The sequence below is a fragment of the Aquarana catesbeiana genome, linkage group LG03, assembly GCF_042186555.1.
Source record: "Aquarana catesbeiana isolate 2022-GZ linkage group LG03, ASM4218655v1, whole genome shotgun sequence".
Classification (NCBI taxonomy): Eukaryota; Metazoa; Chordata; class Amphibia; order Anura; family Ranidae; genus Aquarana; species Aquarana catesbeiana.
Window position 1 is genome coordinate 663,671,493 of NC_133326.1, and position 23,426 is coordinate 663,694,918.

The 23,426-nt window shown below is 45.6% G+C and overlaps 1 protein-coding gene across 4 annotated transcripts in view; it reads right to left on the minus strand.

The window, feature by feature from the left end:
• LOC141133431 (venom factor-like) overlaps window positions 1-23,426 on the minus strand; it is a 681,995-nt gene that overhangs the window by 574,692 nt on the left and 83,877 nt on the right. For all 4 annotated transcript variants that reach the window (XM_073622818.1, XM_073622817.1, XM_073622816.1 and 1 more), the window contains exons 12-13: window positions 17,212-17,412; window positions 16,063-16,254 (exon numbers count right to left, since the gene is read on the minus strand). In XM_073622818.1, the coding sequence (XP_073478919.1) occupies window positions 16,063-16,254; window positions 17,212-17,412 (393 nt within the window). The remainder of the gene's footprint in view (window positions 1-16,062; window positions 16,255-17,211; window positions 17,413-23,426) is intronic.

Sequence of the window (23,426 nt, forward strand, 5' to 3'; positions counted from 1 at the left end):
CTAAAGCTTCCTGAAGACAACTGCTGGTGTTCTGATCTTATTAATACCACAGGCAGCCAGTGCTCTATTTACAGTTAGTGTACTGTGTCCTCTGCAAAGTGTGCACCTAAAACTACCTGAAGACAATTGCTGGTGTTCTGATCCTATTAATACCACAGGCAGGCAGTTGCAGTATTTACAGTTAGTGCACTTTGTCCTCTGCAAAGTGTGCACCTAAAGCTACCTGAAGACAATTGCTGGTGTTCTTCTGATCCTAATATTACCACAGTCAGGCAGCTGCAGTATTTACAGTTAGTGTACTGTGTCCTCTGCACAGTGTGCACCTAAAGCTACCTGAAGACATTTGCTGGTGTTCCTCTTATCCTATTAGTACCACAGGCAGGCAGCTGAAGTATTTACAGTTAGTATACTGTGTCATCTGCACAGTGTGCACCTAAAGCTTCCTGAAGACAATTGCTGGTGTTCTGATCCTATTAATACCACAGACAGGCATCTGCAGTATTTACAGTTAGTGTACTGTGTCCTCTGCAAAGTGTGCACCTAAAGCTACCTGAAGACAATTGCTGCTGTTCTGATCCTATTAATATCACAGGCAGGCCGCTGCAGTATTTACAGTAAGTGCATTGTGTCCTCTGCATAGTGTGCACCTAAAGCTACGTGAAGACAATTACTGGTGTTCTTCTGACCCTATTAGTACCACAGGCAGGCAGCTGCAGTATTTCCAGTTAGTGTACTGTGTCCTCTGCACAGTGTGCACCTAAAGCTTCCTGAAAACAATTGCTGGTGTTCTGATTCTATTAGTACCACAGGCAGGCAGCTGCAGTATTTAGAGTTAGTGTGCTGTGTCCTCTGCAAAGTGTGCACCTAAAGCTACCTGAAGACAATTGCTGGTGTTCTGATCCTATTAATACCATAGGCAGGCAGCTGCAGTATTTAGAGTTAGTGAACTGTGTCCTCTGCAAAGTGTGAACCTAAAGCTACCTGAAGACAATTGCTGGTGTTCTTCTGATCATATTAGTACCAAAGGCGGGCAGCTGCAGTATTTACAGTTCGTGTACTGTGTCCTCTGCACAGTGTGCACCTAAAGCTACCTGAAGACAATTGCTGGTGTTCTTCTGATCCTTTTAGTACCACAGGCAGGCAGCTACAGTATTACAGTTAGTGTATTGTGTATTCTGCAAAGTGTGCACATAAAGCTAACTGAAGACAATTGCTGGTGTTCTGATCCTATTAATACCACAGGCAGGCAGCTGCACACATTTACAGTTAGTGCACTGTGTCCTCTGCACTTTGTGCACCTAAAGCTACCTGAAGACAATTGCTGGTGTTCTGATCCTATTAATACCACAGGCATGCAGCTGCAGTATTTACAGTTAGTGCACTGTGTCCTCTGCACAGTGTGCACCTAAAGCTACCTGAAGACAATTGCTGGTGTTCTTCTGATTCCAATAGTACCACAGGCCGGCAGCTGCAGTATTTACATTTAGTGTACTGTGTCCTCTGCATAGTGTGCACCTAAAGCTACCTGAAGACAATTGCTGGTGTTCTTCTGATCCTATTAGTACCAAAGGCAGGCAGCTGCAGTATTTACAGTTATTGTACTGTGTCCTCTGCACAGTGTGCACCTAAAGCTACCTTAAGACAATTGCTGGTGTTCTTCTGACCCTATTAGTACCATAGGCAGGCAGCTGCAGTTTTTACAGTCAGTGTAATTGTCTTCAGGTAACTTTAGGTGCACACTGCACAGTGTGCACCTAAAGTTACCTGAAGACAATTGCTGGTGTTCTTCTGATCCTATTAGTACCATAGGCAGGCAGCTGCATACATTTACAGTTAGTGCACTGTGTCCTCTGCACAGTGTGCACCTAAAGCTACCTGAAGACAATTGCTGTTGTTCTTCTGATCCTATTAGTACCACAGGCCGGCAGCATCAGAATTTACAGTTAGTACTAAGTATAAAATTGATGCGCTTTAAATAAATAGTGCGACTAAGCTTAAATCCAGGAATAATAAATGCATACATGAGAATAAAAAAATACATAATTATGGTGCTAATACATGTGTTAAAATTGCCAAAAAAAAAAAAAATCTTCAAATTGGTGATGTGACGGTTAGTATAAATAAAATAATAATGACACTCTGAGTACAATGTCCAGGCAGAGATAAATAGTGGGAGAAAGTAAGAATAATTAAACAGTTCCTTCCCTTAATCCAGATTGATTGGCTCACTGGGTTAGATCGTTTGTATCAGGATATTTAGTTTTTCTTGCATCCCACTTCAGCAATTATACTGCTGGTGATTCGGCTCTCAGGATAAAGGTTTTATGCAAAGCAAGCAAAGAAAAAATAGATCATTGTGCAGTGAACTTACTAGATAGTACATAAGCAAAACAGAGACAAGAGATACACCTCCTTGGAGGAGCTTAGGACGTTCAGTGCTGCAATACACCTGAAGGTTAACAGCAGCCGTTTCTCTATGGGAAACCTCGTCCACAGCGGCTGACTGCAATCTGCTTATTTGAATGCTTCTAATAGACCGGGAGTTTGTGAGTGTATCTCTTGTCTCTGTTTTGCTTATGTACTATCTAGTAAGTTCACTGCACAATGATCTATTTTTTCTTTGCTTGCTTTGCATAAAACCTTTATCCTGAGAGCCGAATCACCAGCAGTATAATTGCTGAAGTGGGATGCAAGAAAAACTAAATATCCTGATGCAAACGATCTAACCCAGTGAGTCAATCAATCTGGATTAAGGGAAGGAACTGTTTAATTATTCTTACTTTCTCCCACTATTTATCTCTGCCTGGACATTGTACTCAGAGTGTCATTATTATTTTATTTATACTAACCGTCACATCACCAATTTGAAGATATTTATTTATTTATTTATTTTTTTTGGCATTTTTTTTTTTTTTTTTTTTGGCAATTTTAACACATGTATTAGCACCATAATTATGTATTTATTTTATTCACATGTATGCATTTTTTATTCCTGGATTTAAGCTTAGTCGCACTATTTATTTAAAGCGCATCAATTTTATACTTAGTACTATTTGTTTGGTTATCTGATCACCCTATATTGATAGCAGCTTTAATTTACTGATTTTTTCATAGCACTAACTATATTGGTATATATATATTTTTAAGCACAATTTATTTATATCACACATATCTATCCACATCAGCGCTTGGTTTTTATTCATTTTTTTAGAATTTACAGTTAGTGTACTGTGTCCTCTGCACAGTGTGCACCTAAAGCTACCTGAAGACAATTGCTGGTGTTCTTCTGATCCTATTAGTATCACAGGCAGGCATCTCCAGTATTTACAGTTAGTGTACTGTGTCCTCTGCACAGTGTGCACCTAAAGCCTCCTGAAGACAATTGCTGGTGTTCTGATCATATTAATACCATAGGCAGGCAGCTGCAGTATTTACAGTTGGTGTACTGTGTCCTCTGCAAAGTGTGCACCTAAAGCTACCGGAAGACAATTGCTGGTGTTCTGGTCCTATTAATACCACAGGCAGGCAGCTGCAGTATTTACTGTTAGTGCACTGTGTCCTCTGTACAGTGTGCACCTAAAGCTACCTGAAGACAATAGCTGGTGTTCTTCTGATCCTATTAGTACCACAGGCAGGCAGCTGCAGTATTGACAGGTAGTGTACGGTGTCCTCTGCACAGTGTTCACCTAAAGCTACCTGGAGACAATAGCTGGTGTTCTTCTGATCATATTAGTACCACAGCAGGCAGCTGCAGTATTCACAGTTAGTGTGCTGTGTCCTCTGCACAGTGTGCACCTAAAGCTTCCTGAAGACAATTGCTGGTGTTCTGATCCTATTAATACCACAGGCAGGCAGCTGCAGTATTTACAGTTAGTGCATTGTGTCCTCTGCACAGTGTGCACCTAAAGCTACCTGAAGACAATTGCTGGTGTTCTTATGATCCTTTTAGTACCACAGGCAGGCAGATGCAGTATTTACAGTTAGTGTACTGTGTCCTCTGCACAGTGTGCACCTAAAGCTACCTGAAGAATATTGCTGGTGTTCTCATACTAATAATACTACAGGCTGGCAGTTGATTCTGCTAGCTGCAGTATAATCAGTATATATACATCCCAGCTTTGTGCAGATACGTCTCACTGCAGGCCATTAGTATGTATGAAAGGCCAACAAGGAGAGGCAGACAGTCACAAGCCAATAAAAGATGGCAAGCAGTCTCTGTGTCTAGAGGCAACAGTGCTGGTCGTGGAGACGGTGCATCCTCATCAGCACGTGGGACAAGCTTGATATTTTTTTTCGGCAGCTGGCCGTGTTGAGCCATAACATGCGGAAGACTTGGCAGAGTGGATGACCAAGCCGTCCTCATCCTCCTCATCCTCTCTCACCCAGGCTCAGGTTACTTTGGTTAGCAAAGCAGCTGCCAACGCGGCCTCTTCGCTCGCTCAATGGCATCAGTCACTCCTTCCCTAGCCCCACCATGTCCTCCTGAGGAGTCCCCCGAAATGTTTGACCACAGTGTTGGGTACATGCTCCAGGAGGATGCCCAGTGTTTTGAAAGGTTTCGATGATGGTACCCAGCTAGAGGAAGGCAGTAACGTGAGCCCAGAGAGAGGGGGTGCGCTAGAAGGACAGCAAACTGGCAGTCATGTTCCCCCAGTTGCAGCATATTGCCAGGTTTGCTCCAATGATGAGGAGGGAGGGGATGATGAGGAAGTCACTGACTCCACGTGGGTGCCTGATAGGAGAGAGGAGGAGGAGGAGGAGGCACATTTCCAACGAGGCAGGATTCCCTCCAGGGGCAAGCTTAAGGGCAGCACACCAACTGCATCACACCGCAGAGCTCCGCATGTGCAGGACACTGCTGTCTTTGTGCGTTATTCCAAAAGTTCTTTGGTGTGGGCCTTTTTTGAGACTAGTGCATCAGATCGCATCGCTGCTATTTGCAACATATGTCTCAAGCGTATCTCACATGGCCAAAACATCACCCGCTTGAACACCACATGCTTGACCAGACATATGTCGACCTGCCATGCAGTTCGTTGGCAAGCATATCTAAAAGACCCACACCAAAGAACAAAGAGGACCTCTCCTTGCTCCTCATCAGCTGGGATCTCCAACTCCACTATACCTTCAGTCCTCTCTGAAACCTGCACTGAGAGGAATGAAGGTGTAGAATTAAGTGTGTCACAACCAAGTACTTGCAGGCAATCTGCTATTGGTACACCGACGTCAGATTGTATCAGGCAAATTTCCCTGCCCCAGCTGCTGCACCGCCGAAAGAAGTTCGCTCCCAGCTATCCAAATGCCCAGCGGTTGAATGCTAGCTTAGCTAAATTGCTCCCCCTTCCGTGAGTTTGTTGAATGTGCGGTTCCTCAGTGGCAGGTTCCCAAACGCCACTTTTTCTCATGGAAGGCGATTCCAGCTCTCTACCGGCATGTGGAAGGCAATGTATTGGCCTCGCTGGACAGGGCGGTCAGCGGTAAGATGCATATTACCGTTGACTCATGGTCCAGCAGGCATGGACAGGGGTGTTACCTATCTTTTATGGTGCATTGGGTGACTCTTCTGGCAGCTGGGAAGGATGCAGGACAAGGTGCAGTAGGGTTGGATGTTGTTCCACCGCCACGCCTCCAAAATGCTACTACTGGCGATTCTGACACACCTCTCTCCTCCACCCCCTCCTCTTCTTCTTCCTCCATGGCCTCTTCCTGTGCTTTGTCCTCAGAACCAGCGGTGCTTCGTAGGCATTCAAGGGGCTACGCAAGTACGCAGGGAAACAGATGCCATGCGGTGCTTGAGCTGGTGTGCTTGGGGGACAGAAGCCACACTGGGGCAGAGATTCTGTCAGCTCTGCAGGGGGAGGCTCAGAGGTGGTTGACGCCACGCCAGCTTAAGGCGGGAATGGTGGTTTGCGACAATGGCACCAACCTCCTCTCCGCCCTCCGACAGGGACAACCGACCCATGTGCCCTGTTTGGCTTATGTCCTTAACTTGGTGGTGCAGTGGTTCTTGGGCAGGTACCCGGGCTTACAGGATGTCCTGAGGGAGGCCAGGAAAGTCTGTGTGCATTTCCGCCAGTCATATAATGCCAGTGCTCGGCTGGCTGACCTCCAAAAGGAATTTAACCTGCCCAAGAACCGCCTAATCTGTGACATGCCCACCAGGTGGAACTCAATGTTGGCCATGCTGCAGCAGTTGCACATGCAGCAGAGGGCCATCAATGAGTTCCTGTGCGACTATGGCACCAGGACAGGGTCAGGGAAGCTTGTTTTTTTTTTCCCACGCCAGTGGGCTATGATCTGAGATGCATGCACTGTCCTGTCACCATTTGAGGAGTCCCTCTTGTCCACCTGTTGGAGCACACGCTGCGTGGAATAATGGACAGGGCACTTGAGGCAGAACAGAGGGAAGAAGAGGAGGACTTCCTTACCTCTTAAGGCCCCCTTTATCCACACAGTGTTCCTGCGTGCCCGCCGATCACACAGGAACAGGACGAGGAGGAGGATTGTGTCAGCATGGAGGTGGAGCCTGGCACTCAGCATCAGCAGCAGTCTTCAAGGGATCATTTACAGTCTGAAGAAACCCATGGACTTGTACGTGGCTATGAGGAGTTGGCTGCGGATCATTTTGTCCATAGTGACCCAGAGAACGATGAACCGAATGCCTCAGCAAACCTACACTGCATGACTTCCCTGATCCTGCAAAGCCTGCGGATTCGTGGTATCAAGCGGAGGGATGATTACTGGCTGGCAACCCTCCTTGATCCACGTTACAAGGGTAAGGTTGTGGACCTTATCTTGCCATCGCAGAGCAAGCAGGGGATGAAACATCTTTGGGAGGCATTTCAGAAAGGTTTGTGCAACGCGTTTCCAGAGCCCGGGAGGTTACAATTACCTGGTCCTCCTAGACAACGTCTTGCTGAGGCTTCAGTCAGTCATAGAAGGAGAGGTGGAGAAGATGGCCGTCTTATCGATGCGTTCAGAGAATTTTTTAGCCCGGGTATGATTGGTTCCAGCAACCATCACCAGCGTCTGATTCACATGGTGCAGGAATACAAAGAGGCAAGATCAAACTTGGACACTTTTCCCACCGAAAATCCTCTGGGTTACTGGGTCTTGAGGATGGATCACTGGCCAGAGCTTGCACAGTATGCAATTGAGCTACTGGCCTGTCCTGCATCCAGCGTTCTTTCGGAACGCACATTCAGTGCTGCTGGAGGCTTTGTAACCGATCACAGGGTGCGCCTGTCCACCGAATCGGTCGATCGGCTGACCTTCATAAAAATGAATCAGTCTTGGATCACCAGCTACCAAGCACCTGATGCTGATGTAACCGAAACATTTTTTTTTAATGTGAGGTCCCTTCAAGACTGCCTATGCTGATGCTGAGTGACTATCCTGTTATGCTGAGTGACAATCCTCTTCCTCCTCAATTTTCATGCTGATAGCTTGTAAGAACATTTTTGGTTCTGGGCACCGCCACCAGTGGCTAAGGCCCAATTTTCCTGCCCCTGTTTAACAGGGGCATGTAATTACAATTTTCAAAATACATTTGTCATTGGGACAGAAAGTGAGGTGAAATCTTCTGAGCCCGGGTTCACACCTATGCGAATTAGATGTGCGTTTCCGCACATCTAATTCGCATAGCAGGAGAATGTGACTGGCTCCCTATGGAGCCGGTTCACATATCTCCGGGGCGGCTGCGGTGCGCACTGCACAAAAATGCTGTGCGTTTTTGGCTGCGTTTCAGGGCCGAATTCAGGCATAGAATTGGCCCTGATTCGTCCCTGAAATGGTGAACAGGGACGCACAGCGCTCCTGTGCGGTCCGCAGCGCATTATAGTGTGAACCCGGGCTGAAAAGGTGCACAGACAGCAAAACAAATGTTACAGGGGTGATAACCCTTCCCTATGTTTTCCAAAAAGCTTAAAAATAGATTTTTTGGCTGGAGCTACACTTTAAAAATGTACCAGTTCAAAATTACAAACAGATTCTACTTAACAACAAACCTACAGTCCCTGTCTTGTTTGCACCACCTGTATACTGCTGTTCACAGTATATAGGGCCTGGGAGCCCCACGCCTTTCCTTTTTTTAATTTGGGTGCGGGGTTCTCCTTAATATCCATACAAGACCTAAAGGGCCTGGTAATGGGCTGGGGGGGGGGGGGGGGTACCCATGCTATTTCTCACTGATTTTCATCCATATTGCTGGGACCCGACATTACATTAAAGCCGCAAGTTTTAAATGACTTTTATTCCTTTAAAAATGTCATTTTGTGCAGGGACTGTTCTAAGCACAGGAAACACGCGCCACTTTACTGGCATACTATAGACACCCCCCAGGTACGATATTTAAAGGAATATTTCACTTTTTTTTCACTTTAAGCATCATTAAAATCACTGCTCCCGAAAAAAAGGACGTTTTTAAAACTTTTTTTTGCATTGATACATGTCCCATGGGGCAGGACCCAGGTCCCTAAACCCTTTTAGGACAATAACTTGCATATTAGCCTTTAAAATTAGCACTTTTGATTTCAAACGTTCGAGTCACATAGATTTTAACGGGGTTCTAAAGTTTGTGCGTACTTTCGGTCCGTCCGCAGGATCTGGTGCGAACTGAACCGGGGGTGTTCGGCTCATCCCTACCCCAGAGAGAGTTCAGTGCTTGTAACCTTTCCTCATAACTAACGTCCTCCAGTCCCTTTATTAGTTTTGTTGCCCTTCTCTGGACTCTCTCCAGTTCCAGTACATCCTTCCTGAGGACTGGTGCCCAGAATTGGACAGCATACTCTAGGTGAGGCCGGACCAGAGTCTTGTAAAGCGGGAGAATTATTGCTTTATCTCTTGAGTAATCCCCTTTTTAATGCATGCCAAATATTCTGTTTGCTTTGCTTGCAGCAGCTTGGCATTGCATGCCATTGCCGAGCCTGTCATCTACTAGGACCCCCAGGTCCTTTTCTACCCTAGATTCCCCCAGAGGTTCTCCCCCCAGTGAGTAGATTGCTTTCATATTTTTGCCACCCAAATGCATTATTTTACATTTTTCTACATTAAACCTCATTTGCCATGATTTGTTCAGATCTTCTTGCAAGGTTTCCACATCCTGCGGAGAAGTTATTGCCCTGCTTAGCTTAGTATCGTCCGCAAATACAGAGATTGAACTGTTTATCCCATCCTCCAGGTCATTTATGAATAAATTAAATAGGATTGGTCCCAGGACAGAACCCTGGGGGACCCCACTTTGCAACCCTGCCCATTCTGAGTACTCCCAATTTATATCTACCCTCTGAACTCGCCCCTGTAGCCAGTTTTCAATCCATGTACTCACCCTATGGTCCACGCCAAATTTATACCTTACTAAATTTATTGCAATATGTTTTTCCATGTCATATGTAGTGCATTATTAATAATGATGGAAAATGAATACATATTCATTCCTTATGTTAGTAGGTTGAACTAATTTCCCAATTCCCAACTTACTTTGTTGGGACACGCACATACAAATTAAACAGTCTTTCAAGTTCAACCCTAATACAAAAAGAATCCTATTAGAATATTTACGCTATGCTCACTAGAATAAAAACAAATGGATTTGGATGATTTGGTATCTTTTTACGTTATTTCAGATGCTTCAAACATTACCAAAAGGCCCAAACTATCGAATCATGTCACCTGAATGAAAGATTATTTCGGATTTGTTGAAATTCGTTACTATTGTGATTCAGAGATTCAAATAAATCTGAATCTCTGAATCACGCAAATTACATCAGAATTTTAAAGCGTAATGAAACGAAACGCACATGTCTAGAGTCCACCAGAATCAACCTATAACCTTAAATAATGAGTGAACTTTAAAGTGCAACTAAAGGCCTCTGTATAACAGTCTAAATAAGTCCCAAATCCAGTCATTATGTGGTGCTTAGGTCTTACAAAGTAAACAATAAATGTTTTTTTACCTTCCCTGACTGAGCCAAATTCTCCTTTATCAGCTCCCCTCACGTTCCCCATCCCAAACACTGCAGCTAAAAGTGACAGAGTTTCAATAGCAGAGGCACTATTATGAATCCATTTAAGTAGGTTGCATTAGGTGGACTTCACTGGCCAGATCAACAGGCATTTGTTGCACTTTGCAGGAGCACTAAGAGAAAACTGTAAGTGAAGATGATAGTCTAAATATGTGTTACAGCACATATTTTTTCATGGGAGGCCATAGCTTTACTTTAAGGAATCTCTGTTACTTAAATAAAGTTGAAAAAAAAATAATTGTACCTGTATTTAATGCTTGCTTAGAAAAATCGCCACTCTACCATTCCAGTCTGTGTTGTTAACATGTGTGAGATGGCCTCAGCTTTACACCACTCCGCACGCCACACCCACTGACATGTTTCCACCGGGCTTAGTCATAGAGACCCAGTGGGTGGGGCAAAACATGTCAGAGGGCTTGGCTTATGGAGTGGTGTAAAGCTGAGGCCATCTCACACATGTCAACAACATAGACAAGCATACTACACACTACTAGATGGTGATATTTCGATAGGTAGAAGAGGCCTCAGGCCTACCCTGGAGCCCAGAGTGATCCTTAGCCTTTTGGATGCACCCTCCAATCCTTAGTGTGAACGTCTTCCTTAAACCTCCCTACTTCTACTTTCTCCCCACTAACCCACCCTCCTTTCTTCTTCCATCTCTCCTTCTCCCTCTTGCCCTTTATTCCTTATCTTTCCCCTCTCTTTTTTTTATCAACATATGACTCTTCTTCCTCTCTTTACATTTTCTAATAGTACTTCTCATAAAAACTTTGGCTCAGTCAACTTTGCTTTACTATTTAAAAAAAAACCCTCCAGACATATTTTGATGTGTCAACTAGGCTAATTATCAGTCCTAATTCCACTTTACAATGCCTGCATTTACTTAGGATGTGTGGCTTGGAGATGACTCCAAAAATATAAACCTGTAAAGAAAAATATTTATGCTGCTGAACGGCACTTTAATGAAGGAAAATCTCCTCTTGAAGCCTCTTTGGAAATTGACACTTCTGAGATTGCTGATCTCCTGGGATACAATAGTTACATAGGGGTCGGCGTGAGGAACTACTCAGCACAGCGGGAGACACAGGAGATCGACACTCCCAGAAATGTTGGTTTCTGAAGGCACTTCAAGGGGCCAATTTCAGTTCATCAGAGCAGCCATGGCGTTTGTATGACTATGACGTTACATGACAGAGATGTGGGCAATGCCCAGGTGGGGACAGGGATGAGTAAGTGCTCATGCCCCTTCAGGCTGCTAAAGGCATATGCCGAATCACCACATTGGCGTAAAGGCTGAGCTCTCCAAAAAAAGGGCAGCATTTTTCCAGACAGACATTAATGCAACTATTTAGGTTCCATGGCACAGTTCTTAAATTCTATACTCTGTACACTATGGATAACGTTCATATTTACATTTCTCTCTCTCCATGCAGCATTTCTGAGCCAGTGCCGCTTGACTTGCACCGGACTCCATCCGCCCAATTACCTGTCACCTCATCCCAGCGGCACTGACCCCTATGTTTAACACTTGACCCTGCTTGTAATCAAACTTAAATCCCAGCATGCTTATTCTCCCTTGAGGCCTCACTCCATCTTTTGTTACAGACAGGCAGGGTCCCCAAAATGCCACATACCGCAAGTTGGACCTGAGTATGGGGTACCGTTCGCCAGGAAAGGAGCCTAAGCACACAAGCTCTTTCACTACCGGGGCCCTCCATCGCCTATGCCAAGTCACCTCCACTTCCTGACCGGATGCCTGCTATATTCACATAGACACCAGTACTGTAGTGCTTAGCAACAGCAATATAGCCTTCTCTGGTTAGGGTGCCTGCACATTAGACCTTTGCACTGCATCTTCTGTTTGTAGGTTCTTGCAACAACAAAGTTATTTTACTAATGAATGATACAGATAACTCCTTTTTACAAACTTCTTTCCTAATACAAGTGCTTTCTTGCCCATTGAGGTATGCATACCTTTAGGAGAATAGGAAATCTTTAAAGCTTTTATTCAAGTCCGTTAGTCCATGTCCTGGAACCAGGGCTCGAGTCCTGCAGCGCAGTGGAACGGCGTTCCTGTACTTTTTCCACAGCAGGAATGCCATTTTATGTTAGCATGGGCAGAGGTGGACATACTGGGGGGAGTTGTGAAGGGGGCAGAGGTGGACATTACTTGAGAGTGGGGTGAAGGGGGCAGAGGAGGACATTACTGTGGGGGGGGAGGTGAAGGGGGAAGAGGTGGACATTACTACAGTATCTCACAAAAGTGAGTACACCCTTCACATTTTTGTAAATATTTTATTATCTCTTTTCATGTGACAACACTGAAGAAATTACACTTTGCTACAATGTAAAGTAGTGAGTGTACAGCTTGTATAAAGGTGTAAATTTGCTGTCCCCTCAAAATAACTCAACACACAACCATTAATGTCTAAACCACTGGCAACAAAAGTGAGTTACACCCCTAAATGAAAATGTCCAAATTGGGCCCAAAGTGTCAATAATTTGTGTAGCCACTATTATTTTCCCCAACTGCCTTAACCCTCCTGGGCATGGAGTACACCAGAGCTTCACGGGTTGCCACTGGAGTCCTCTTCCACTCTAACATGACGACATCACGGAGCTGGTGGATGTTAGTGACCTTGCGCTCCTAAACCTTGCATTTGAGGATGCCCCACAGATGCTCAATAGGGTTTTGGACTGGAGACAGGTTTGGCCAGTTACCCTCAGCTTCTTTAGCAAGGCAGTGGTCTTCTTGGAGGTGTGTTTGGGTCGTTATCATGTTGGAATACTGCCCCGCGGCCCAGTCCCTGAAGGGGGGGATCATGCTCAGCTTCAGTATGTCACAGTACATGTTGGAAATGATGGTTCCTTCAACGAACTGTAGCTCCCCAGTGCCAGCAGCACTCATGAATCCCCAGACAATGACACTCCCACCACCATGCTTGACTGTAGACAAGACACAGTTGTCTTTGTACTCTTCACCTGGTTGCCGCGACACACGCTTGACAAGATCTGAACGAAATACATTTATCTTGGTCTCATCAGACCACAGGACATGGTTCAAGTAATCCATGTCCTTAGTCTGCTTGTCTTCAGCAAACTGTTTGTGGGCTTTCTTGCACATCATCTTTAGAAGAGGCTTTGTTCTGGGATGATAGCCATGCAAACCAATTTGATGCAATGTGTGGTGTATGGTCTGAGTACTGACAGGCTGACCCCCCCACCCCTTCAACCTCTGCAGCAATGATGGCAGCACTCATACGTCTATTTCCCAAAGACAACCTCTGGATATGACGCTGAGTCCTGGCACTCAACTTCTTTAGTCGACAATGGCAGGGCCTGTTCTGAGTGAAACCTGTCCTGTTAAACTGCTGTATGGTCTTGGCCACCATGCTGCATCTCAGTTTTAGGGTCTTGGCAATCTTCTTATAGCCTAGGCCATCTTTATGTAGAGCAGAAATTCTTATTTTTCAGATCCTCAGAGAGTTCTTCTCCATGAGGTGCCATGTTAAACTTTCAGTGAGCAGTATGAGAGAGTGAAAGTGATAACACCAAATTTTAGAGAGCAAAATATTACAGCGTGTACAGCGTGCGCATGTGTGCGCTGTAATATTTTGCTCTGTTGTATGGTCTTATGGCTGCACCAGCTTTAATGCATCTTTTAGGGTGTGCCCCCCAAATATCTTGTTTGTCGATTGTATGGATTCTGATCAAATCCTTTTGGGTGAGGAGCACTCCACTCTTTCATTAAGTACCTCTCATTAGTGTCCACTTGTGTCATGGGTGGAGACCTCATAGTTCTCCCATATAGAAGAATGTATTGCTCTCATGGTTCAGAGAAGCAGGCTCTCCCAATCCATGGATAGTGTAGGACCCACTAATCATGGGGTACTTTGACGCAGTAAGTGGGCTTAGCACCATATAAGAATATGGTGTGACCAAATCCCCATATTTTTTGATAATATTTTTTAAAATTGTCTAGGTGTTTTAAACTAGCCCTGCTGGAGGTAAATGTCTTTTTTGCATGTGTGTAATATTTTGCTCTGTTGTATGGTCTTATGACTGCATCAGCTTTAATGCATCTTTTAGGGTGTGCCCCCCAAATATCCTGTTTGTCTATTGTATGGATTCTGACCAAATCCTTTTGGGTGAGGAGCACACCACTCTTTCATTAAGTACCTTGGCTTAGCACCATATAGCAATATGGTGTGACCAAATCCCCATATTTTTTGATAACATTTTTTAAAATTGTCTAGGTGTTCTAAACTAGCCCTGCTGGAGGTAAATGTCTTTTTTGCATGTGTGCACTGTAATATTTTGCTCTGTTGTATGGTCTTATGGCTGCACCAGCTTTAATGCATCTTTTAGGGTGTGCCCCCCAAATATCTTGTTTGTCTATTGTATGGATTCTGACCAAATCCTTTTGGGTTAGGAGCACCCCACTCTTTCATTAAGTACTCATTAGTGTCCACTTGTGTCATGGGTGGAGACCTCATAGTTCTCCCATATAGAAGAGTGTATTGCTCTCATAGTTCAGAGAAGCAAGATCTCCCAATCCATGGATAGTGTAGGACCCACTAAGCATGGGGTACTTTGACGCAGCAAGTGGGATTAGCACCATATAGCAATATGGTGTGACCAAATCCCCATATTTTTTGATAATATTTTTTTAAATTGTCTAGGTGTTTTAAACTAGCCCTGCTGGAGGTAAATCTCTTTTTTGCATGTGTGTGCTGTAATATTTTGCTCTGTTGTACGGTCTTATGGCTGCACCAGCTTTAATGCATCTTTTAGGGTGTGCCCCCCAAATATCTTGTTTAACACCAAATTTAACACACCCGCTCCCCATTCACAACTGAGACTTTGTAACACTAGCGAGTCACATGACACCGGGAAGGAAAAATTGCTAATTGGGCCCAATTTGGACATTTTCACTTAGGGGTATACTTGGTTAAGACATTAATGGCTGTGTGTTGAGTTATTTTGGGGGGACAGCAAATTTACACTCATATACGAGCTGTACACTCACTACTTTACATTGTAGCAAAGTGTAATTTCTTCAGCGTTGTCACATTAAAAGATATAATAAAATATTTACAAAAATGTGAGGGGTGTACTCACTTTTGTGAGATAATGTAAGTGAGGGTGAAGGGGGCAGAAGAGGACATTACTGGGGGGGGTGAAGGGGGCAGAGAAGGACAATGCTGTGGGGGCAGGGTTTGAGTAATGCAGGAACACATGGGAACACACTTTTTTATTTTTGAGGTGGGGGGAATCTTGGATGAATTCCCACACTTTTTTTCCCAAGACTTGACCCCTGCCTGGAACTCTGGCAGGGTTCCTGCCAAGGGGGGTAAAAATAAGCTAAGCAGAGAGGGGTCCCACCGCTCAGGTAGGCGCAGACCAGGGGAGATGAAAACCAGTGTAGTATTATCCTTCAAGAGGGAAGAGTCCCAGGTGCTGGCTGATGCAAGATGAGGCAGACAAATCGAGGAAAGCTGGAAGCCGCACACCGGTATAATGATGAATGCTTTATTTAAAAAGCTGAATCATGAAGAAACACGAAACATAACAGCAGAAGCGTACAAAAGCAGCTGACGCGGGGATAAAAATAAGTAAGGTATTAAATTAATCATATACTCAGCACACCTCCTATTCCCTTCCCATACATGGAGCAATCTCTCTCTTACCCAGAGGCAGTACTTATTAACTGTTGGCCCCAGCAGAGGGTGGTGCCACCCAAAAAGCCAGGGGAAACCTGGCCAGCAGAGTTAACCCCTGACTTCCCAGAAGCACCAACTCAGCAAGACAGCATAATTAAACAACACAACATTTAGTACTAACAAAGAATGACTAAAAAAAAAAACACACACACACATACAGGCAAGGCATAACAACCCCTTAGTAAGCACCTCTTTACAGGATGATTATATTATTACATATACAGTAATCCACATTGTTATTACATATACAGTAATCATATAAACTAAGTTAGAAAAGAGCATAATAATTAGGTTTAAAGAAAAGTGATGGTGCTCACCATTCCAATGCAGGTATCTGCTACGTTCACCCAAATAGAGTCAGATACAATGTCGTTTCCTACAATATAATATGCTATCAGGCGGAAGGATGGTATGTAATCCACTGTGATTGGAATGTTCATTGTCACCAGGGCCTGGCTAGCCAGCCGTTGTTGTCTGTCTACTTTCAACACCCTGCCCTTGTTCATGATCTGTTGAGAGGCAAAAGACATTATAAAAATCACATAAAAGGTGCCCTCCTTAACTCCAATGAAAAAGAGAAAAAGAAAAGAAAAAAATATATATTTCATCGCTGGTAATAGGTTGTGTTAAAACTGTCCTACACATTAAGCTTACATTTTTTTATATCCACTGAACACAGTGTCATATTAGACCTGCTTTAAAACAAGGAAAATTAGATAGTCCTTTTCTGTTTTATTAAACAATCCTGTCTGAACAAAACAGTTTTTTTATAATGCAGTTACTAATGACAGAGCTGGGATATGTTAACCTAACAACAACCTTGTCTCTGAAGTTGGGTTAGCTTATAAAATCAAAATGAATGTCTTAATCTCAATACCCTCAGTCTAAAAAAAGCTACCTGTCTGCCTTGTAATTTCTAATGAGAACATCAGTTGTGTACGTAGTGTGGGTCAGGAGCAGTCAACTGTCATATGTACAGGCAATTGCAGAGTGTTACATGAGTGCGGGCACAACTGGATGGCTTGATATCTCTTCCAATGGTGCCTGTATAGGGTTTTTCATCTCAGTGACAGCTCATTGCCTAAAGCACCATGAATGGTAGGGGCAGCACTTACCAGCAACATGGACACACAGGCCATTTGCCTGATATGTAGGGACCTAGTAGTAAACATCATGGTCCTAATAAGGAAACACTTTACTATGACAGTGAGGCAATGACATCATAAGAGAAGGGGCTTCCACAATGTATTGTGTCATCCACCAATCAATCAAGGTGGGATACCAACTGGGTCTTGATCACACATGGATGGAAGGTTTGTCCTGGGGTGGGGGCATCCCAAATGAACCAACAAAGGATTCAACAATCTTAGCGTAACTTGCTTTACATTATCAAATTAGTGGGGTGGCGTTATATCTTGTTCTGGAGGCTAACATCCCATGGAGAATAAGTAAAATAGTAGAATTACCACATAGGTGAAGTGTGTGATTTGGTTTTGAACTGCAGCATTGGTGTTGCGGATGTTGAAGGTCACATTAAGGTTATCTCCAGGTTTGACCTTGGAAGTGGTGATGCCAATATGTAGGTAATTGCCGTTTGAATTGTAGGCAACTGCTGTCATCGTTGCAGAGGCTTCTCTCTCCGCTGACAAACCCCAAGACGTTTTCACCTATAGAAGAGAAGGTGATATAGTATAGAGTTTAATTTTGAAAACTGATAAAATATTGCAGAATGTATTCCTCCCACAATGAAACAGCCTCCATTTCCAGATATAATCGAGCAGTTGTGGTAGACTCACCTGACTTTGAAGGCCTCAATGTGGCCCTCGACATCAACAAAGGGTCACATAAAGTACTCAGTGTATGTAATGCTACATGGAATTGTCAGAGACTGCAGACATGCTACAGTAGATGGTCAGCGACTGCAGATATGCTACAGGAGATCGCCAGAAACTGCGGACATGCTAAAGTAGATGAATAGAGACTGGAGACATGCTACGAGAGATGTTCTGAGACTCCAGACATGCTACAAGAGATTGTCAGAGACTGCAGACATGTTTCAGGAGATGGTCAGCAAAGACTGTAGACATGCTACGTGAGATGGTCAGGCATTGCAAGCATTCTACAGGAGATGGTCAGAGACTGTACATGCTACAAGAAAAGTCAGAGACTGCAGACATACTACAGGCATGGTTAAATACTGGGGACATGCTGCAGGGAATTTACAGACTGTTGACTTTTCACAAAAGACCACTAGAGATGCTTTTATAGTCTCTTTATAAATGAATGCTCCAACATTTGTGCACCTTATGTATAACCCCCTTAAAATGACTGTCATCACTAGGGATGAGCTTCGTGTTCGAGTCGAACCCATGTTCGACTCGAACATCGGCTGTTCGATCGTTCGCTGAATTGCGAACGTTATGGGCCGTTCGCGCTAAATTCGTGTGGCGCGTCACGGCCCATAATTCACTGCGGCATCGCAGTGCATTGCTGGCTGATGATTGGCCAAGCATGCACTATGACCCGCATGCTTGGCCAATCACAGCGCCGTCAGTAGAGAGAGCTGTAATTGGCCAAAGCCAGGGTGGCTTTGGCCAATTATGGCTCAGGGGATTTAGTACACACCCCACACTATATAAGGCCGCCTACACGGCGGCCCTGTGTAGTGTGTGTTCCGGTGTGCTGAGAGATAGAGAGAGACAGTGTCATTTGATTTGAGTTAGATAGATTAGGCAGAACAGTCAGTCAGTTAGCTGCACTTACAGTGTATTGTGTATATATATATGCATCCCAGGTGTTGCATATATATATATACACTGTATTCAGTTTAGCTAGATCCGTTCCTGTTATCTTCTATCTAGACTATTTACATTTAATGCAGTGCGTCCTGCTCACAGTGTTCAGCTAGATCCGTTCCTGCTATTTACATTTAGTGCAGTGCGTCCTGCTCACAGTGTTCAGCTAGATCCGTTCCTGTTATCTTCTAGACTATTTACATTTAGTGCAGTGCGTCCTGCTCACAGTGTTCAGCTAGATCCGTTCCTGCTATTTACATTTAGTGCAGTGCGTCCTGCTCACAGTGTTCAGCTAGATCCGTTCCTGTTATCTTCTAGACTATTTACATTTAGTGCAGTGCGTCCTGCTCACAGTGTTCAGCTAGATCCGTTCCTGCTATTTACATTTAGTGCAGTGCGTCCTGCTCACAGTGTTCAGCTAGATCCGTTCCTGCAATTTACATTTAGTGCAGTGCGTCCTGCTCACAGTGTTCAGCTAGATCCGTTCCTGCTATTTACATTTAGTGCAGTGCGTCCTGCTCACAGTGTTCAGCTAGATCCGTTCCTGCTATTTACATTTAGTGCAGTGCGTCCTGCTCACAGTGTTCAGCTAGATCCGTTCCTGTTATTTACATTTAGTGCAGTGCGTCCTGCTCACAGTGTTCAGCTAGATCCGTTCCTGCTATTTACATTTAGTGCAGTGCGTCCTGCTCACGGTGTTCAGCTAGATCCGTTCCTGTTATCTTCTAGACTATTTACATTTAGTGCAGTGCGTCCTGCTCACAGTGTTCAGCTAGATCCGTTCCTGCTATTTACATTTAGTGCAGTGCGTCCTGCTCACAGTGTTCAGCTAGATCCGTTCCTGTTATCTTCTAGACTATTTACATTTAGTGCAGTGCGTCCTGCTCACAGTGTTCAGCTAGATCCGTTCCTGCTATTTACATTTAGTGCAGTGCGTCCTGCTCACAGTGTTCAGCTAGATCCGTTCCTGTTATCTTCTAGACTATTTACATTTAGTGCAGTGCGTCCTGCTCACAGTGTTCAGCTAGATCCGTTCCTGTTATCTTCTAGACTATTTACATTTAGTGCAGTGCGTCCTGCTCACAGTGTTCAGCTAGATCCGTTCCTGTTATCTTCTAGACTATTTACATTTAGTGCAGTGCGTCCTGCTCACAGAGTTCAGCTAGATCCGTTCCTGTTAAATTCCTACTGACAGGCAGGCTTGTCTGGTTACAGTATATAAAGCTACCTGAAGAAAATTACAGGTGTTCTATTTGATCCTATTAGTACCACGGTCAGGCAGCTAGACTATTTACATTTAGTACAGTGCGTCCTGCTCACAGTGTTCAGCTAGATCCGTTCCTGTTATCTTCTAGACTATTTACATTTAGTGCAGTGCGTCCTGCTCACAGTGTTCAGCTAGATCCGTTCCTGTTATCTTCTAGACTATTTACATTTAGTGCAGTGCGTCCTGCTCACAGTGTTCAGCTAGATCCGTTCCTGTTAAATTCCTACTGACAGGCAGGCTTGTCTGGTTACAGTATATAAAGCTACCTGAAGAAAATTACAGGTGTTCTATTTGATCCTATTAGTACCACGGTCAGGCAGCTAGACTATTTACATTTAGTACAGTGCGTCCTGCTCACAGTGTTCAGCTAGATCCGTTCCTGTTATCTTCCTACTGACAGGCAGGCTTGTCTGGTTACAGTACATAAAGCTACCTGAAGAAAATTACAGGTGTTCTATTTGATCCTATTAGTACCACGGTCAGGCAGCTAGACTATTTACATTTAGTACAGTGCGTCCTGCTCACAGTGTTCAGCTAGATCCGTTCCTGTTATCTTCCTACTGACAGGCAGGCTTGTCTGGTTACAGTATATAAAGCTACCTGAAGAAAATTACAGGTGTTCTATTTGATCCTATTAGTACCACGGTCAGGCAGCTAGACTATTTACATTTAGTACAGTGCGTCCTGCTCACAGTGTTCAGCTAGATCCGTTCCTGTTATCTTCCTACTGACAGGCAGGCTTGTCTGGTTACAGTATATAAAGCTACTTGAAGAAAATTACAGGTGTTCTATCCCAGCTTAGTGCAGCTACAGGCCATTAGTATGTCTGGAAGGCCAAGAAGGAGAGGCAGACAGTCACAAGCCAATAAGAGAGGGCAAGCAGGCTCTGTGTCTAGTGCTGGTCGTGGAGACGGTGCATCCTCATCAGCACGTGGCCATGGGACACGCTTGGCCTTTTTTTCGGCAGCTGGCCGTGTTGAGCCGCAACATGCGGAAGACTTGGTCGAGTGGATGACCAAGCCGTCCTCATCCTCCTCATCCTCTCTCACCCATGCCCAGGGTGCTTTGTCTGGCAAAGCAGCGGCCTCTTCCCTCAGCTCAATGTCATCAGTGACTCCTTCCCTAGCTCCACCATGTCCTCATGAGGATTCCCTCGAACTGTTTGACCACAGTGTTGGGTACATGCTCCAGGAGGATGCCCAGCGTTTGGAAGGCTCTGATGACGATACTGAGCTCGATGAAGGCAGTAACATGAGCACGGACAGAGGGGGTGCCCAAGAAGGACAGCAATCTGGCAGTCATGCTCCCCCTGCTGCAGCATACTGCCAGGTTTGCTCCAGTGATGAGGAGGGAGGGGATGATGAGGTCACTGACTCAACGTGGGTGCCTGATAGGAGAGAGGAGGAGGAGGAGGAGGAGGAGGAGGAGGCGGCGGCACATCACCAACGAGGCAGGATGCCCTCCAGGGGCCAGCCTAAGGGCAGCACATTGACTGCATCACACCCCAAAGCTCCACATGTGCAGGGCGCTGCAGTCTCTGCGCGTTATTCAAAAAGTTCTTTGGTGTGGGCCTTTTTTGAGACGAGTGCATCAGATCGCACCGCTGCTATTTGCAACATATGTCTCAAGCGTATCTCGCGTGGCCAAAACATCTCCCGCTTGGGTACCACATGCTTGACCAGACATATGTTGACCTGCCATGCAGTTCGTTGGCAAGCGTATCTAAAAGACCCACACCAAAGAACAAAGAGGATCTCTCCTTGCTCCTCATCAGCTGAGATTTCCAACCCCACTAGACCTTCAGTCCTCTCTGAGACCTGCAGTGAGAGGAATAAAGGTGTAGAATTAGGTGTGTCACAGCCAAGTACTTGTGGGCAATCTGCTTTTGGTACACCGACATCAGATTGTACCAGGCAAATTTCCCTGCCCCAGCTGCTGCACCGCCGAAAGAAGTTTGCTCCCAGCCATCCACATGCCCAGCGGTTGAATGCTAGCTTGGCAAAATTGCTAGCACTTCAACTGCTGCCTTTTCAGTTGGTAGACTCTGCCCCCTTCCGTGAGTTTGTGGAATGTGCAGTTCCTCAGTGGCAGGTACCCAAACGCCACTTTTTCTCACGGAAGGCGATTCCGGCTCTCTACCGGCATGTGGAAGGCAATGTCCATGCCTCGCTGGACAGGGTGGTCAGCGGTAAGGTGCATATTACCGCTGACTCATGGTCCAGCAGGCATGGACAGGGACGTTACCTAAGTTTCACGGCGCATTGGGTGACTCTGCTGGCAGCTGGGAACGATGCAGGACAAGGTGCAGTAGTGTTGGAGGTTGTTCCGCCACCACGCCTCCAAAATGCTGATTGTGACACACCTCTCTCCTCCACCCCCTCCTCTTCTTCTTCCTCCATGGCCTCTTCCTCGGAACCAGCGGTGCTCCGTAGGCGTTCAAGGGGCTACGCAAGTACGCAGGCCAAAAGATGCCATGCGGTGCTTGAGCTGGTGTGCTTGGGGGACAGGAGCCACACTGGGGCAGAGGTTCTGTCAGCTATGCAGGGGCAGGTTCAGAGGTGGTTGACGCCACGCCAACTTAAGGCAGGAATGGTGGTTTGCGACAATGGCACCAACCTCCTCTCTGCCCTCCGACAGGGACAAATGACCCATGTGCCCTGTTTGGCTCACGTCCTTAACTTGGTGGTGCAGCGGTTCTTGGGCAGGTACCCAGGCTTACAGGATGTCCTGAGGCAGGCCAGGAAAGTCTGTGTGCATTTCCGCCGGTCATATAATGCCAGTGCTCGGCTGACGGACCTCCAAAAGGAGTTTAACCTGCCCAAGAACCGCCTAATCTGTGACATGCCCACCAGGTGGAACTCAACGTTGGCCATGCTGCAGCGGCTGCACACGCAGCAGAGGGCCATCAATGAGTACCTGTGCGACTATGGCACCAGGACAGGGTCAGGGGAGCTTGGTTTTTTTTCCCCACGCCAGTGGGCCATGATCAGGGATGCATGCACTGTCCTGTCACCATTCGAGGAGGCCACGAGGATGGTGAGCACTGACAGTGCATGCATCAGTGACACTGTCCCCCTTGTCCACCTGTTGGAGCACACGCTGCGTGGAATAATGGACAGGGCACTTGAGGCAGAACAGAGGCAGGAAGAGGAGGACTTCCTTAGCTCTCAAGGCCCCCTTTATCCAGACAGTGTTCCTGCGTGCCCGCCGATCACACAGGAAGAGGACGAGGAGGAAGAGGAGGAGGAGGAAGATTGTGTCAGTATGGAGGTGGAGCCTGGCACTCAGCATCAGCAGCAGTCTTTAAGGGATCAGTCCCAAGAAACACATGGACTTGTACGTGGCTGGGAGGAGGTGGCTGCGGACCATGTCGTTCTTAGTGACCCAGAGGACTCCGGACCGAATGCCTCAGCAAACCTACGCTGCATGGCCTCCCTGATCCTGCAAAGCCTGCGTAAGGATCCTCGTATTCGTGGTATCAAGGAGAAGGACCAATACTGGCTGGCAACCCTCCTTGATCCACGTTACAAGGGTAAGGTTGCGGACCTTATCTTGCCATCGCAGAGGGAGCAGAGGATGAAACATCTTCGGGAGGCCTTGCAGAAAGGTCTGTGCAACG